Here is an 18,858-nt window from a genome sequence, read left to right as displayed (position 1 = left end):
AGGGTCAGGGTTAGAGTCACAGTTTCTGCTGCCCACCCCTCTTCCCCTGCCACGCTTCCCCACCCCTACCCCCTATCTCTTGCCCCTGCCCCCACCCGCACAGCTTCTCCCCCTCCCCCTTGCCACTTACCTTCTAGATCTGGCATGGCTTTACCCACACCCAGCTTGGGGCACAGAACATGTGCTTGCTCTTGTTTTGGTTCTAGCCAGAGCTGTCACTTCTGCCACCGCTACAAGGCAGGGCTGGGGCCCTGCCAGAGGCAGAGGGTAAGCAGCAAGTGGGACAAAAAGGGGTAATCTTAAATTCAAGTAATCTTGGATTCAGGTAAATATGGTAATTTTTCTTAATGACGCATATTAACAAATGCTAAACTTCCATAAGACACCTTTAAAGCTTTTTCCATAAATTCTTGACAGAAACCAGAAGTCAAACAACAATTTTAATAGACTGAGAACAGAGTGTACAAGTATAAAACACTGGTTTTGTATTTCAAAAGTTGCAGGAAGAGAGCCAGTCATTTTAAACAGTCTTCTACAAAACATATGCCAGTAGATTACATAAAAGACACTATATACAATATAAAAGAGCAGAAAACAATCCTTACTGTAAAAATAATTTAAAACCAAGTTTTTCAATTTAAAATATCTCCTATAGCACAAACTAATACATTGTGACATGCAGGTTAAAACTAAACATATTGTATTCTTTAGGTGTAGCCAGATGAGAACTGCCTTTTAAATCTGGACCATGAAATGACATGCTGACTTTTTTTTAGATGAACACAGAAGGCCATTCTTAATACATTTGTTAGCTAACTGATGTATTTTCTGTTTAAAGAACAGCTACTATACCTATTCCAAAATTTAATAAATATTAAAACAAAATATATGAATAATCTACATATGTAGAAGTCTTTTTGGGCCAATGTTGAAAAACATAGTTTATAGAAAAAATGCTTTATTTACTACTAGTGTGCAGTTTTACAAAATATTTAATTCTAAAGGCTTGGAAACAATATGCAGTTGAAAAAAATTATTGTGACATCCAGTTTTAAGGCAGCTTAACACTTGAAGGTACACTGTAGGAACCAATTTTTAGCTGCTCTGCTTTTTAGTGCACATTATAGTAACAGATGGTATTAAGGTATCATTCAGCCAACAAGACGCATGGAACCTCCAACCGGCACACTTTCAGGTTGAGTTATGATTATGCTGCATTTTACAAATTACTTTGGAAGCATTAGCAAAAGTCTGCTTAATTTTTTAACATGTTCTTCCTTTTTTCTTCGTTACGTGATGAACATACAAATATTTAGAAGAGATCTTTTCCTCCTTGCATCCCCCCCAATAATACTAATATTACAAATTTATCATAGCTTACATATGGTCCTGGCAGTTTATCAAAAAAGTTTTTACTGCAAGCTGTATTATAGCAACAGTTATTTTATACAATAACTTAGAAAACTTTTGCCCTAGGGCATCCACTTTTCTGCCCAACCAAAGTGTATTCTCACAAATTTCTTACGGTCTGTCCTAATCTTATAACACAATATAGACAATGCTTCATGTCCACAGGAAATAAGAAAAGTCATCATTCAAAAAGCATGATGCTTCTCACAGCACTTTTTATTAGTTTCAGAAACATAAAAATATTTTCAAATGCTTTCTATCCTTTTTCATTCTTAACTATGACTCACATTAACTATATCTCAAACATATAATCATTAAAGCAAAAATTAGCTGCCACAGTAGGTCTTGGAAAATGCCAGTGTTTAATGACAGACTATTCGAGAACAAAAGATTTAACAGAAACATAAGGAGGTTTTAATTAAACCAAACTGTTACAAAGCAAAATAGGTGTGACAATACCATTCTTTGGTCTAAATTAGCTGTTCCCTTTATATTAGTTTAACATTCCAATGGCTTTTTCAAAACTGTTTAAAAATAATATATGCTGAAATTCAATACACAAAAATACTGTATATATACACAACACACAGATGCCTGATCACACAAATGAACTTAAAAGTGAACACAGTGACAATTACTTAAAGATACTCTTAGTACCTTTTAAAAAAACCAAAAGATGGATTAGTGTTGAGTGTGCAGTTATAGTATTTTATTGAAAAAGTTATAAAACTATGCATGAAAATCTGTTTAGTTGTTTATAAACATTACATCTTTATGGTTTCCTTGCTCTAAATTTAGAAGTAAACATTCATTCTGACATGCCAAAAGCTCCTAATGCTGGTGTAAAGTTCCTCTAACCAGTCTGATTACTTTACAGTTTGTTTGATGGATGGTCAGTCCCTACAGCTTCATTTATATAACCTGATTCATCAACTGCATCTTCTTCAACACCATCTTCCCCAAATGCAATTTCCTCTTCTCTTTCTGGAGCATCCTCTTCCTCCATGCCATTGTAGAATTCTTCAATCTCACTTTCATCTTCCACATCTAAGCTTGGACTATGACAAGAACCACTATCACTACTACTTCCACAAGAACTGGAAGATAGGACATCATCTTCAGAATCTGAGTACACCTCAGCACCATGGAAAATATAGCGATTTGGTGGTAAAAATAGGTATTGAGTACCTGAAACATTTAATCAATAGAATTATTATTTGCTTAATTGTTGACAATTAAAATGAAACTTATGGTAGAGTTTAGTCTTTAAAACCAGACCATGTAAATAGGAACTTACTTGCAAATGTACAGCATTCACACAGAAATATCAGAGGTGCTAAACAGGATCATATATTAAGACAATCTAGTTCAGTATCTAGCCTCTATCAGTGAACACCAGATTCTCCACAGTAAAGTACTCTTTCTCCCCGCTCTGAGAAGATATACTTGCTCAATGCAAATTATATACTGGTGTGCATAAAAACAAAAATGTTCTCCTGATCTCCACTGGTAATCAGCTTAAGCCCTATAAGCATGAATTTCAGTTACTTATAAGTACGGCCTGGTTTAAATAGTGGCACAGCTCATAGGTGGGTGGGTCCTTTAAATCTTAGTGTTTTCTCTGCATGGCCCCTGCTGCTGACTGGAAGAGGTGCCTGTCAGCCAGCACTTGCTCCTGATAGTTGAGAGATGAAAACTGTGGTTTTATATATGCCACAGTTTTTGCATCCCATCTGGTCCGCAGCAAGCAGCAGGATGCAAAAAACTGCAGCAGATTTAAAAGCTGCGGTTTCTGCCTCCTGGCCATCATGAACAAGCAGTGTGAAATGGGGCTGGCGGATGGACAACTCCACCAATCAGTTCGGGGGGGGAACTCCAAGAATAAAGGAGCTACTGTGCCATGATTTACACCAGGCCCTAGCCATAAGTCTTGGTTTTCAACATTAATGGACATATGATCATCCAGTTCTCTGAAAAAGCCAAATATATTACTATTAAGTACATACAACAATGAATTCTACAGATAAGAAATGCTTAAGTTTCACTCTTTCATTTCACTGTCTGTATATTTTATTCCTTTTTAATATACCAATGTGTTTTATTTACTTTGAATGAAGCAGAATCATAACAATTTTTCTTGAATCAATCATGATTGCCTTAGATCTTCCCACTCTATTCAGAGAAGGTAAGTACACTTAAAATGTTTATTAATGTATATTCTTGTCCATTTCCCAATTTAAGTTGCATATACTTTTTACAACTGGTTAATCTAAGCAACTTGCTGCTTTGGAATACTGAATACTGGACCTGTATTCAGCTCTTCTTTCTACTCTAAGGCCCCATCTACACATCACACTTAAGACATGATAAACCAGCTGATCATGCCTTAAGTTGTGACCCAGCTATATGTTTCATCAGTGAATGGCATGATAAAACACCCAATAAGCCACAAAGTTATTTCACAAAAATTGTGTAATAATTTTGTAGCTTGTTCTTATCACCCCATTAATTGAATGTGTAGCCAGATGCTCCCCTGTGGCTGGGAGCTCTATCAGTTGTGCTGAAACTACGAGTCTCATCAGCTGTGGGATTCACAGTGGGGGCAGTGCACTGACAAGGCTTGCAGTGGGGGCAGAACGTGGAACACAGCTCTTGCTGTGAGCCCTGGCAGCTGCAGGGTTTTCAGCAGCTGGAACTGGTGCAGGGAGAGCCTGGGATCACAATCCTGGGCTCCCCCTGCACTAGCAATAAGGCTTGAAAGGATGCGATGCACAATGCCACAATCATGCCTCTAACTGTAAGTATGTGGAACCACAGGAGGCATGACTGTGTAGATTGCACATCAAATCCTATCACATCCTTACCTGAAATTCTAAAGGAGCCCCAAGAAGTCATGATTAGCAGGGATTCAGGTGTTCTTCTTGCTGCGGAAAAATGCAAAGGGAATTGGGGCAGGGTTGGCAGCAGGGGCAGGGCCTGGGGCTAGAATGCACAGCCACAGGGCCCAGCTGAGGAGTGGGACAGAGCCATGAGCAACCCATGGAGAGTGGAGGGAGCTGGCAGGGGGCTAACTTCTTGCTGCTGCACATGTTCCTGGGGAGCAGTTGGGTGTCACAGGTAATGTGTCAGGGGATATGGTGGGGGAACCCACCCCCAAGACTTGTATGCCTGCAGCAGTACACAGGGCTGAAGCCTGGCCGGACACACACCGGGCAGGAACTGTTTCCATGGCCCAGCAGGTAGGACCCAGCATGGGAGGGCAGAGCCAGTCAGTGAGACTCATTGCTGCTGGGACCGCCCCCCCCATGTCAGCTGCATTGCCAGCAGCACCAGGAGTAACAGATGGGGGAGGGGGGCATGCTGCTCTTGCCTCCTCCAGCCACTTGTGTGCCAGGCCACAGCTCTAACCTGCCACACTCCCCGCCTCCCCACAAGGCTGTTATTCCTTGCACTGTTGACAGTGAACCTGGTGTGGGGGTCCCAGTGGCAGCAGCAGTAATGACTCTCACCACCCTGCTCTGTCCTCTTGTCTGCCACCTGCTGGACTGTGGAGGTGGCTTCTGCCAGATGCCAGTCCACCCAGGCTACAGCCTCGTGCTCCACTGCAGGTGCACATGCTTCCTCATGTCCTGTGACACATTGTCTATGGTCAGGCCCCTACCCTGCTCCACACACCCCTGCCCTGCCCCACACACTGGGAGCCTGGGGCCTAGAGGCATTGGGTCTGAAGTCAGGTGCATCAGTGGGGCTGGGGGTGAGGGGTAGAGGGCTGTGGGTTGGGAGTAAGAGGTACCAGCTGGGACCAGGGGCTGCACGTCAGGAGTGACGGGCACTGGCAGTGCTCAGGAGGGCTGTTACTTGGAGTGAAGGGCACTAGCATATCGGAGCTGCTCAGTGCCACAAAGCAGTGGTGTGGGGGAATGGGGGCAGGGGACAGCTGCAGCTGGACCCATTTCCTGGTGAGCAAAGGAAGCTCTGATTTTTCTATGATGAAAAAACTTAAATTAAACACCAAAGTACATAGGTATTTAGAATTTATTTTATTATAATGATTGAGGCAGTGGTAGGCTTCCAAAATGCTAAAAATATAAATATATTAATAAAGGTGTTCAACTGATACCTATATATTAGTGGAGTTTCATTTTAATTGAGGAAAGACATGGATTTTGAAAATTCTTGATTTTTATTTGACAATTTTGAATTTTTAAAGAGAGAAAACCAGGATCCTTGGAGATTCCAAGCTCTTTAAGATAAGGAATGTATGCTTTAACAAGGTAAAACTTCACATATATTATTCTAAGATTTAAAATAATCTTTCACTTTAACAAAATAGCTGGTATTTATAACCTTTTTACCAATTTATCACATTCTTATAGCAAAACAGTTGGCTCTTCCTGGAAACTGTTGATGTTTTCCTGGAATTGTCAGCACTTTTAGTGAACATTATTACAGTAGCACAGAGAGAAACAGTCTTTGCTCTAGAACTGAGGTGACTGACATATAGCTCCCATGGGTCTAGATATTGGACACTAGGACAAGTAGTGGTAGCATGAATTGCCACAGCTCTCCCACTGTCACTACCTGTACACTGGATTGGGTTTGCAGGGCACCACTGCTCTGGAAAGAGAATATACCAGTTGAATTTTGTAATGGTAGTAACTTGTAAATATTTCACAGTGGTGCAGTAGGCTATGTGACTAGCAATTTCCATCCATAAGGACTTACAGAAACTCCAAAATATCAGAACTGAAAATCTATAAGAAAAAGCACTGACTTGCACTTGCAAGATTCAGTTTCTATAGACTCTTGTGCTATCATCATCCAAAATACTGTAGAATAGTTACAGTGCTGAATATAAATGAACAATAATTTTAGGTTTAATTTAGAACTTGATAATCAACCATTTTTAGTTCTGCCAAATGCACAACCATTGAAATGTTGTCAAAAATAAGTATTTCTAATTATCTTCAATCTCGAGTCTAGTTTTCACTTCAGTGCACTGTAGCAGCTTGTTTTATTTAGGTAAACAGGAGAGAAAGGAATTCTGTTTTTCTTCAGACTATTTTCAGGCCTTTGTTCAGACACTGTTTTAGGATGTGTCCCTATGGCACAGGCTAGCACTACATAGCGATTATCTTCTGTTAGATCAAAAACAGGAAGCGGCAGAGCCATTTTCAGCACAATTTATTTGCACACTCACAGTGATATGCTGCACTAGCTCTGCATGTGCTGATTCTGGAATCGGGGCAGTGTATCTCCTTTACACCATGCAGACATTGCCAAGATGTCTTCCTAATGACTTTTTAAAAACAGACACAGCTGTCAAGGATGGGTACAAATAGTTGAGGAAAGACGGACAGGGGAGAAGAGGAGGAGGAGTTGCACTGTTTGTAAAAGAGCCATATGATTGTTCAAAGCTCCACTATGAAATGAGAGAGAGGCCTGTTGAAAGTCTCTGGGTTAAAGTTAGAGGGGAGTGATATCGTGATGGGTTTCTGCTATAGATGTATGACATCTGCTGGGATGGCAATACAGCAGTACACAGGCGATCCAGGAAGGTTTTTGAGAGCTCTGGAGACAACTTCCTGGTGCAAGTGTTGGAGAGACTGACTAGGGGCCATGGTCCTTGGCTGCTCAGAAACAGGGAGGAATTGGTGGGGGATGTAGAAGTGGATGGAAACTTGGGCAGCAGTGACCATGAGATGACTGAGTTCAGGATCCTGACAAACAGAAGAAAGGAGAGCAGCAGAGTAAGGACCCTGGACTTCAGAAATGCAGACTTCAAATTGCTCAGGGAACTCATGGGCAGGATCCCCTGGTAAGCCAGTCTAAGGGGGAGAGGAGTCCAGGAGAGCTGGCTGTACTTTAAAGAAACCTTACTGAGGGTACAGGAACAAAGCATCATGATGTACAAGAAGAAGAGCAAATATGGCAGGTCACCATCTTGGTTTAGCAGAGAACTCCTCAGTGAGCTTAAACAAAAAAAGGAAGTTTACAGTAACTGGAAACTTGGACTAGGGAATACTATAAGAATGTGGGGCGAGGTAGGTACGCTGAAGGGAAGGGACAGACTCCAGCTAGGTCTAGGCAGGTTACAGGAGGTGGGTGGATGAGAATAGGATGGAATTCAACACAGATAAGTGCAGGGTATTACATATAGGGAAAAGGAACCAGCAACACACCTATAGGTTGGGAAACACCCCTCTCGTCAAAATAATGGCAGAAAGGGATCTCGGAGTCATTGACTCCAGGATAAACATAAGCTGCCAATGCGAGGAAGTGGTCAGTAAGGCTAACCGCACCTTGCCATGCATCTACAGATGCATCACCAGCAGGTACAGGGAGGTGATCCTCCCCCTCTATGTGGCATTGGTCAGGCTGCAGTTGGAGTACTGCATTTCAAGAGGGATGTGGCTAGCATTGAGAGGGTCCAGAGGAGGGCCACTCGCATGGTCAAGGGGCAGCGGGTCAGGCCCTACACAGAGAGGCTGAAGGGCCTGAATCTATTCAGCCTCCACAAGAGAAGGCTAAGAGAGGATCTGGTGGCTGTTTACAAACTCAGCAGGGGGGACCAGCGGGAATTGGGTGAGGCTCTGTTCCCCCAGGCACCACCAGGGGTTACTAAAAATAACAGCCACAAATTGTTCATGCTGGATATCAGGAGACATTACTTCATAGTTAGAGCTGCCAGGCTCTGGAATGGGCTCCCAAGGGGGGTGGTGCTCTCTCCTACCTTGGGGGTCTTCAGGAGGAAGCTGGACAGATATTTGGCTGAAGTGTTATTACCCCGTACTTGTTCCTGCCTGGGCCAGGGGGTCAGACCTGATGATCTGTTTTAGGTCCCTTCCAGCCCTAAGCACTATGAAACTATGAATATTGCTTGGGCATGCAGGGATGAAATCAGGAAGCCCAAAGTGTAACTGGAGTTGCAGCTAATGGATAGAAAGCTGGCTGTATTGTCAGGCTCAGCCGGTAATGATCGATGGCTGGAGGTCTGGTATCAAGTGGAGTGTCCCACGGGTTGGTCCTGGGGTCAGTTTTGTTCAAAGTCTTAATTAAGGATCTGGAAGATGTGATGGACTGCACCCTAAGCAAGTCTTTGAATGACACCAAACTGTGGGGTATAGTAGATATGCTGGAAGGTAGAGCTAGGATTCAGAGTGACCTAGACAAATTGGATGGTTGAGCCACAAGAAATCTCATGAGGTTCAATAAGGACAAGTACAAATACTGGGCTGTGTTAGTAGGAGTGTCGCCAGATCAAGGGAAGTGATTAGTTTCCTCTATACTGTGCTGGTGAGGCCATATCTGAAGTACTGTGTCCAGTTTTGAGCCCCCTACTATAGAAAGGATGTGGACAAGTTGGAGAGAGTCCAGCAGAGGACAGTGAAAATGGTTAGGGGACTGGGGTGCATGACTTATGAGAAGAGGCTGAGGGAACTGGGCTTACTTAGTCTGCTGGGGGCGGATTTGATAGCAGCCTTTAATTACCTAACAGGTGGTTCCAAAGAAGATGGGGCTGGGCTAGACTAGACAGTTCTCAGTGGTGACAGGTGACTGAACAAGGAGCAGTGGTCTCAAGTTGCAGCAAGGGAAGTTTAGGTTGGATATCAGGAAACACTTTCTCATTAGGAAGGTAGTGAAGCACTGGAACTGGGTTACCTAAAGAGGTAGTGGAATCTCTGTTTTTGGTGGTTTTTAAGACCCAGCTTGACAGCCCTTGCGGGAATGATCTAATTGGGGATGGTCCTGCTTTGAGCAGGGGGTTGGACTACATCAGCATTTCTCAACCTGTGGGTTGCAAGAATATAGGAAAAGGTTGTGAACAAACTTTAAAAATAGATTCTCCTTTAAAGAAGAAAAATGGGGGAAACTGGGTTTCCTTCGCAGGCTGGCAGAGTTCCAGTCTGCAAGGGGCTGCCTGAGGCCTCCCATGCCCCACACATACCCACCCCTTGCCCACACACTGGTGATGGGGGGCACTGGGTCCCAGGATTGGCCATTGATGTTTACAAATGGATCCTGGTACAAAAAAGGTTGAGAACCACTGGAATAGATGACCTCCTGTGGTCCCTCCTAACCCTAATTTTCTATGATTCTATGTACTGTGGAATTTAATACCAGTCTACAGAAAATGTCAATAGTCAACAGAGAAAATTTTACAACATCTTATTGGTTTAAAGTCCTTCCAAACCTATATCCAAAATAGGAAGTCAAACGTTGACACTTACCATCAAGCCGCTTGCTAATCTGTTCTTTTGCACATCTGTTTGGCCAACATTTCCTCAAAGCTTCAACTGACGGAGTTATATCATTTTTTTCTTTCTGTTCTCCATTGTTAGCTCCGTTTTCTTTTGGATGTTCTAAGTTTGTTAACTGGCCAGTAATACTTTCAGGATTTTCTGAGGATGTCTGTACCTCCTGGAATTTTTCCATGTAGTTCCCATTAGAGTCTGAGGCAAGTTCAGAATTTTCTGCCCTACATTTTGTTGGATGCTCTGAAAGCACAAGCAAAGAGTCTGGGGGAGTTGCTCTTTCAGGTGAACTAGAATCTTCAGAAATGTTTAAAGGGGTAGGTGGTAACTCAGCTGAATGCATTTCAAGCTCCTTGCGCATTCGTGGTGGTTTTTCTGTTATTTCTGAAAGTTTTATGGAGTTGTAGCAAAGTTCTGTATATTCATCACTCAGCCTTTGACATAGTTCATTAATGATTACATCACAGTCTCCAAGGAGTTCCACATCAAAGTGTAGATGAGGCAAAGGTTCCCTATTAATTAATATCTGAGGCACTTCATGGGGGATGGAACCTATACACAGAAAAGATCAGTTACTACTAAACTTTAAAAGTGCTTAATGAATTTTATGCTTGCCAACAAAACGTTACCAGTTGTTAAGCTGCCTTAATATGATCGATGGAAGTTTGGTAACTGGTGTTCTCAAAGTTCCCTAAGTATGTCCACTTAACTTGATCTAACCAAAGTTTAAGCAAGCCATCAACTAGAAATCTAGTAAGTCAGACAGTAGTGCTAGGTGCTTTCCCTGCAATTTTGTGGTTCTATGTAATCATCTCTATCCATCTCCCTTTAACAAGATCAGTGGTACTCAACTTGCAGCTCAAGCCTGATCTGGCCCATGAGTTTCCTCATGGGTCTAGAAATATGTTGGTGGGGCAGCAGTGGCAGCATTAATTGCCACTCCACTGCTGCCAGATGTTTGGGCTTGTGAGAAGCCCTGCCAGCCAGATGACATGGCCTGGCTTGTAGGGCTGGATCCAGTGTGCAGACTGACCCCATGCGCTGATCCTGCACACGGAATTGGGCCCACAGAACTGGAAGACTGACCACCACTGAATTAGATCAAAATTATTTCATTTGAAATGCAAACCTATTTACACACAAAACGGCTTAGTCCACCTCCTGCAGATGATACTATGAATAAAATTGGCTTGCTGACCACCCCTGATTCTTTCAGATGCGAGACTAGAGAACCAGTTATTCACAGTGAAGTGAGGAGAGCAAAGAGTGGTGCAGTAGAAGTTTTTTTTTTTTTCCTTACTACACATTCCCTATGTTGCCTAAATAGACACACATGGCTACGAAGGGGAAAAGGGGCCATGAAGGATTCAAACACTGCTCTACTGCAGTGAGCAACAGATGCAGGGCTTCAGCTTGCAGTCACTTTCCCCAAGCAGCTGTGGGGAAAAGTAGTGTGGCTAGTTCTTAGGGATTGCCTGCCTCTGGCCGGCACTGGGTCACTCCAGACCTCTATCTAAAAAGGTTGTCGACTGCTGCAGTAGGCAAACAAAGCTTTGCTGACAATGGATTTCAGCACTTTCTGAAACAGCGACTAGGACAGTTTTGTCTAGTCTGCAACACCACAAGTGGTTTCAGTATCAGTTCCAGGGATGAAGGATACTAAAAATTCTCTACAAATGCTGTTCAGTATTTAATGTGTACACTAGTAAGATTATTAGAAGAAAAATACGTAATCCAAATGAGTGGGAACTGGAAAAAAAATGACAAGCGAGAATGGAAGCTCAAAACAACTAGATATGCAAATACTCTTGTGAAGAAATTTAATTCATTTTCATAGAATCATAGAATCAATGAGTTGGAAGAGACCTAGACAGATCATCGAGTCCGACCCCCTGCCATGGGCAGGAAGGAGCACTGGGGGTGGCAGGGGTCATAAGACCCCAGCCAGGTGCCTATCCAGTCTCCTCTTGAAGATTTCCAGGGAAGGTGAGAGCATCACTTCTCTGGGAAGCCTATTCCAGGCTCTGGCCACCCTTACAGTGAAGTAGTTCTTCCTAATATCTAACCTAAACCTATCCTCCCTCAGCTTGTGGCCATTGTTCCTGGTGACTCCAAGGGGGGCCCTGGTGAACACCTGCTGGTGGTCCCTGATAAAGTTGTAGGCAGCCACAAGATCCCCCCCTCAGTCTCCTCTTGGGGAGACTGAAGAGATTCAGGTCCCTCAGCCTCTCCTCATAGGGCTGGCCACAGAGGCCCTCAACCATATGAGTGGCCTCCTCTGGACCCTCTCCAGGTTCTCCACACCCTACTTGAAGTGCGGTGCCCAGAACTGGACACAGTACTCCAGCCGTGGCCTGACTAGCACCACATGGAGGGGGAGCAAGACCTCTCTGGACCTGTTAGTGATGCCCCTGTTGATGCATGACAGGGTGCAGTTGCCTCTGCCTATTGCTTCATCGCGTTGGCGACTCGTATTCATCCTGGAGTCAATCGTGACTCCAAGATCCCTCTCTGCCTGTGTGCTGCTAAGAGGGTCAGCCCCTAACCTATAACCATAATGCTGGTCCCCTCTCCCCAGGTGCAGCACCCTGCACTTGTCCTTGTTGAATCGTATCCTGTTCAGATCTGCCCACTTCTCTAACCTATCCAGGTCTGCCTGGATGCGGTCCCTGCCTGCCGGTGTATTAGATTTAGATTATATTTTCACTATTTAGAAACGCGATGCATTTTTTATTTTAAGAAATACTTACTAGAGATTCAAGTTTACTATTTTGTCCCTCTTACATTTCAGATTTGTACCAGCAACCTTCTGCAAACTTCCCCCCCTTCATCCCACCCCCAACAACTTAGCAGGGGGAAAAAGGGATTTCAGTCCAATTTTTGCACTGAACCAGAACCTAGGAAGCTCTTTTAGCAAATTTTGGGATTCTGTGCAACAAAAACTCTGATAAGCATTACCTAAGATTTTTAAACAATGAGGTTTTTTTTCCCCCTGTTACCCCCAACAAAAGAAATCAAGCATCTTCAATAGACACTTACTTGGAATCAGTGCTACTGGTCTTACTTTTAGTGAAGACCCAATTACAATAAGGAGATCTACTTCATCTTTGTCATACTTCATGGCCCTGTGGAACTGCTCTGGTAAGTTCTCTCCAAAGAATACTATTTCTGGCTTCATAATAGCAAGTGGTTCATCAGGTGGACATCTGGGACATCTAGGAACAACCTGCATCATAAATAACTGTATTACAATCATAACCTCTGAATTTAAAAGGAAAACAAGTCTGAACTATTCATGATCATTAATTTTGTTAAAAAACAAACTCTGTGGTGCAGTTTTATTTTTTCTACTCTGTTACTTACAGACATGCATGTCTCCTGTGCACTCCAACTTTGCTGTTCAGTATATGAAGCAGCATACAAGTAAGAGGATAACACTGAGAATAGAAAGGCAGCCCATGAGCTGAGGAACTGTCACCAAAGACTGCAGCACTGTCTTCAAATACCAACCCCTCTGACTTCAAAGGATGGTCAAGAGACTATATTACTGCCTGCTGGTGTGAAGAGACACAAGGAAGCATCTGCAGATTTTTAAGCTGAAACATTTTCTGAGAGCTAGTGCAAAAATTGTGTAAAAAAGAACTTTTTCAGTTAAGATCCAGAAACTATTTTTTAAAGACAGGAAAAAACAAATATCTAGTATCAGTATGTATATGGAATTTATTTTTTTTGATTAAGCTGTTTGGGTTTCAGGACAATGACCCTTTCTCTTTCAATAAAGGCAAAAAAAATCAAAACCGTTATCCTCTCTATTGTTAAAAATAAAGAAAAAAGAAAAGGCCAATAGTATCCTAGGATGTATTAACAGGAGCATCACATGCAAGTCAAAGGAAATGATTATTTATTCAGCACTGGTGAGGCCTTCCCAGAAATACAACATCCAGTTTTGGGCACTATTTTCAAGACAGAGATAGATATATTGGGACATTGGGAAGTTCTCAGCAGAAGCCAAGGGGAATTATTAGAAGTCTAGAAAAAATGACTTACAAGAAAAGATTGGAAAACCTGGTCTGTAGTCTGTAGAAGAGAAAAAATGGGGATTTGGTAAGTTCAGTTGCCAGAAGTGGTGTTGTAAAGATGGCATCAATTATTCTGTGTCCATAAGAAACAAGACAATAGCAATAAATTAAAATTGGAAAAGGGGAGTTTGTATCACATGGAAGGAAGAACTTTCCAACTGTAAGAACGGTTAAATGTTGGAACAGATTATTAAAGAAGTTGTGAAAAAGTTCTAGTGATGGATATTTAAGTGCTTAGACAGACAAACCCCTGGCAGAGGTGGTTTAAAGAGGTGATACTGCCTTGCATAGGGGGTTGCACTAGATGATTTCCTGAGGTTCCTTTTTGTTAATAATATTAGTTTTGACTACTGAAACTCTCCTTGTAGCATTAGTCTTTCACAGTAAGCCCTGTTATATGTTAAAATAATGGTGTGATGGGATCCAATTCCAACAGCTGTGCATCATGCCACACCACGATTTTTTGGGATATGGATTGATCCTAATCACACCATTATTTTAAAGGGAACCTTGCAATCTTGCTTTTTAAACTGCCTGGTCACAGCAAGCCTGGAAGCTTGCTGGGACCCTTGAATCCCTTGCTTTGCTGTTCCCACTTTGCCCTGGGACTTACTGTGATCCCACACTTAAAAGTGCCTTACAGGAGTTGCAGGGCAAGGCTCTTTAAAGTTCTGTTAATAGATGTTGTAATCTTGTTCCACAGTTCCTGTGGGGAGCAAAGTTGCATCCACAGATACTACAACTTGCCTTGTTCTGTATTTCTTCCACAGCATCTTCTAATTGCAGATGGGTGTTGAGATCTGTGGCCTACAGTAGGGGCTGGGTTGTAAACAGTGGCATACAGTGGCAAAAGGTTGCCATATCCTTGTCTAGCTTAAAGAGGACTGGAGACATAGTAATTATGTCCTTCATTTTCTCCAACATTTTCTTGCTTTTATTCTAGGATAAAACAAAAATTCTTATCCAAATATTTTTTACTCCTCAAATAAAAGATCCAATTATTTGGCCAGAAGTACTCCCCATATGAAACTGCTTATGTCTGTATGTAATTTAAAGCATTGTAAGCAGCTTCTAAGTTCACACTTCAGCGTTATACCTCTTTCAATGACTAATTTCTCTGCTGGTTCTCAAAAGATTGTCAGTTAGGAGTACCATTTATTTTAAGAGCTGAAATTAATATTAAGTGGTTAAAGCTACACAACTGCCTCTTCAAATCACAGGGTACCACCACAGCTCCTTAAAATAGTTTTCATTCTTAAGCATATTTCTTTCACAGGAAAGTTCAACCTAACATGAAAGTTTTGATTGGTTCCCTGAATCACTGGATAATTTTTTGTTGTTGGTTTCACAACATCCAAAAATGAGTGGGTCTCCATTTCTAATACGAAACCTCTGCCACGTCTCAGAAATTCTTGAAGCGGTCAAAAGGCAAAACAGAAGCAATGTTCTAGGGAGAAATTGAAGGGGAAAGTTATGTTTTGTTCAGAAGTTTATTCCAGATGGCCTACATAACTGCTTCATCCTCCAAAATGGAGGGCCACTGATACTGGTAAAAAGATACTACAGTGCCATAACTGATATCAGGGATGGGTGGCAACACTTTGGCTGTATTGGAAACATTCTTTAATCCTCTTGAAGGTTCAGATCAAGTGGTAGCTGAAAAATAAGCAGCAGCAGTGGGGTGGTTTTTATTTTAACAAGATCTTTTACAATCAACCCTCATCTTGTTGCAGGTCAGGAGGAAGTAAAAAGTTGGCTAAAATTTTTATTTCAGTGGAGCATCCTTTGATGTAGGATGACAGCTGACTGAAGAAGGAGCAGAGCTAAGAAAACAAGTTTCTGAGGAACCAAAGGACTCAAGATCACAGGCAAAAGTGATATTTTAATAGTGGACAGCTGTAGAAGGAAGAATCAAGACTGGGTCTTCTGTATGGATTTAAACCCCCTAAGCTATTTACCAGAAGGAAGAGGAAAGGGAGTCCTTGCAGTTTAAGCAGAGAATTATCTGGTGTTTCAGACCTAGATGACAGTTTCATCTAAAATGGGAGTCAAAGGTTGGCCCTTAATAGTTTGGAGAAGCAGTGGGAACCAAAGGGTATAACAAGACAGGAGAGAAACTGGAGATACTGTAGAGGCTACTGGGGGACACACTGAAGTTTGGACATACTATTGCCTTCCCACTGACTTCTTAGAGTTGAAAGTTATATTCACCAGCAGGAACATTAACACTGTACAAAAATAAACTGTTCAGGACTATTCAGAACCTGGGCTTGCCATAGGAAGACAGCCCTAAGTAACTCCAGGTAGCAATGTAGGAGGGCCAGAGAAATTGCAAGTGCTTGCATGTGGGCTAGAAAGTCTGTTCTTATTGCAAGGTCCTGCACCTTTAAAAGTTCTATACCCTGAACAAAGAATATGCCTGTTTTCTCTAGGTATACTTCTTAAGATACCATTTAAACTACAGTCAGGTTATAGCAGGGGCAGGCAATTATTTTGGGCAGAGGTCCACTTACTGAGTTTTGGCAAGCCATCGAGGGCTGCATGACAGGCAGCCAGGAGCAGATAAATATTAATTTTCTAAAATTTTTAGGGGCCTGGCAGGCTGCATCCAGCCCCTGGGCCACATTTTGCCCACCCCTGGGTTATAGGAAGACAGGGTTAAGAAGAAAGCGGTGAAACTGTAGTACTGTTTTGTTTTGTTTTTAAAAACCTGTAGGAATGAGAAGAGCCAAAGAAGAAGTTCGTTTCGTCAGAAGATCAGGCTTTGTAATGATGTAAGATGTTCAAGAAGGAGGAAAGGACATGGAGAATTGGCAACTAAATCAAAATAAATAAAGCTTTATTCAACTACACGCAGACAAAAATTAAGCTACATGCAGCTTCAGTGAAATAGGAAAAGAAAATTCGAAGTTGAAAAACAGACATGCATACAACAGAAATGTTATTTACAAGTAACATTCCTAATAGCAATATAAACCAGATTTGTTCTATGGATATTTCATATTTTAAAGTATTACAAGGTGTTGACCAGAAACCATACACACAGCCCTTAAAGAGCGCTACAGTCACTAGGTAAAGGTCAGTTATATCTGAACTCTCTTTTTTTAAATCTAGTCACTTTTAAATTTGTATTTTAGTAATTTTTTGAAAGAATCTTATCTTTCTTCTGCCATTATATTTTAAATTGATTTGGAAAGCTTGCATCTCTTAGCCTGCATTTCTCATTTTAACAGCCATTTTTTGGCAACTGTTCTATGCATCTGTGACAGAACATTTAAAGCCACCCTTTAATAGAAAGAAAAGTCCCATCTACTAGGTTTGGACTCTATTTCGGAACAGAACTTAGCTGCAAACACATGTTCAAATAATCAGGGAGAATTCTCTCAGGTTTGTTCTCCAGCTAGAGAAACTTACCTAGAGTCGTGTGTACAGATATTCCAATGCTGAGGCCATGAAGAACGAAGAGCTTGCTGTGCTGACACTGCAACCAGGGGGTGGAGGTCCTGCGCATCCATCTCAGAATGATCTTTAGTCTCCTGTATTCTGCTTGGGGACAGATTGTAGAAGTGCATAGGGCAGCCCATGGTCAGCTTGTGTTTCTCTGCAGGACAAGGTGAGGATTGTGAAGGGTGTTCTGCTTCCTGCTGGAGCAGTGAAGTCCAGCAACCCCCACAGAGTCTCCCTGGGGAGGGTGGAAAAGGGGTGGGAAGTGGGGATGTTGGAGTACTGTTCTCTTCTGATAATCCACAGCAAGTACAGAGATTTGTTCTGTCGGGACTGAATAACCCTGTTTGTTCCCAAGTTATTTTTTTCCTGGACCCAGTAGAAAAAGCTTGAACATCTGTACACTCATGGTTTCTTAGGAGAAACAATGTCTGTATGAGGCCCTTGTTTACATCTTCCAGATCTTCCTGCCTAACTCAGCATTTTCTCTGCCTCTTGGAGGGAAGAGAAGAAAGAAGAGTCCTCATACAGACAATTTTTCCTCAGAGAGTTGCCCCTCTCCCATGAGAAGCCATGAGCGTACAGATGTTCAGGCTTTTTATCCTGTAGTAAAAAGGGCAGCTCCAGGAGAAAAATTACATGGGAACAACCAGGGCTAAATCACTCCCAGGACAGTTTCTCCTGGGCAAACAGATCTCTGTACATGCTGTGGCTTCTCTCAGACAAGAACAGTCTTCCAACATCCCCCCTCCCCACTCCCCTCCTCCCAGGAAAACAATGTGTTGCTTACTGGATTCTGCTGCTCCAGGAGGGAGAAAAACACATCACCTTCACCTTTTGCTGCAGGGAAACACAGGCTGACTATGGGCAATTGAGGCTGCCCTATGCATTACTGCAATCTGTTGCCAGGCAGACTAAGGGAGCCTGCAAAGCATCCTGAGATGCATGCATAGGGCCCACCCCCTGGCTGAATAGTGTCAGCACTAGCAGCTCTCTACTCTTCATGGCCTCAACATTTGAACAGCTGTGCACATGGCTCTGGGTAAGTTTCTTTGCCAGGAGAACAAATGTGAGAGAGTTCTCCTTGATTATTTGAATGTGTCCCTGCTTACGTGGGGTCTCTCTCACAATCCACAGTATTAGAAGTCTGACAATAATTTCAAAGCAGCCTTTGAAAATGTGCATTAGACACTATTTCAAGGAAAAAATATTACTGAAGTTCTAACAATGTTACCATATGAAATCCCCCATTACTCATTTAAAAATTATTTAAATTTAGATGGAACAAGATGCTGATTGGACATTTATAGGGAAACAAAATAATATGAAGAATTTCTTACCTTTGTTTCTTTCTTACGATTTTAGATTAAAAATTTCACAAATGTTAAATCCAACATACGTCTTACCATTCACGATATTTCTATCTTGCTCAATTAATTATATAGTAAGACTAGTACAATTAATTTGTTTCATGGTCTGGTTTCCATTTGGGTTACAAATGCTGCATGGATACCTTGAAATATAAATTCTTTCCTAAAGTGCCTTCAATTTCATGAAATATTTCAGTAAACATGTTATGTATAACTTTAAGAAAAAGTGATGTTTTAAGCAAATGAGGCTGTTTTTGTAAAATTTATTAGTAAGTCATGATCAGTTAAAGTATTCTTTTA

General features: G+C 42.0%; 1 protein-coding gene and 1 long non-coding RNA gene across 2 annotated transcripts in view; one reads left to right on the top strand and one right to left on the bottom strand.

Annotated features, from left to right (window-relative positions):
- Positions 1-427: 427 nt before the first annotated feature.
- Positions 428-18,858, bottom strand: part of SIRT1 (sirtuin 1) — a 38,875-nt gene continuing 20,444 nt past the window's right edge. The window contains exons 7-9 of the mRNA XM_090057179.1: positions 12,705-12,891; positions 9,642-10,217; positions 428-2,598 (exon numbers count right to left, since the gene is read on the bottom strand). Coding sequence (XP_089913305.1) covers positions 2,282-2,598; positions 9,642-10,217; positions 12,705-12,891 — 1,080 coding nt within the window. The 3' untranslated portion in view covers positions 428-2,281. The remainder of the gene's footprint in view (positions 2,599-9,641; positions 10,218-12,704; positions 12,892-18,858) is intronic.
- Positions 2,605-18,845, top strand: LOC149859785 (uncharacterized). Its single transcript, XR_016443465.1, has 3 exons — positions 2,605-5,684; positions 12,457-12,806; positions 13,031-18,845. It is a non-coding gene; the product is annotated as an uncharacterized LOC149859785 (long non-coding RNA).

Source organism: Crocodylus siamensis, chromosome 7 (assembly GCF_052110815.1).
Source record: "Crocodylus siamensis isolate JL-2025a chromosome 7, ASM5211081v1, whole genome shotgun sequence".
NCBI classification, from domain to species: Eukaryota; Metazoa; Chordata; order Crocodylia; family Crocodylidae; genus Crocodylus; species Crocodylus siamensis.
This window is presented reverse-complemented; position numbering and strand designations above follow the sequence as displayed.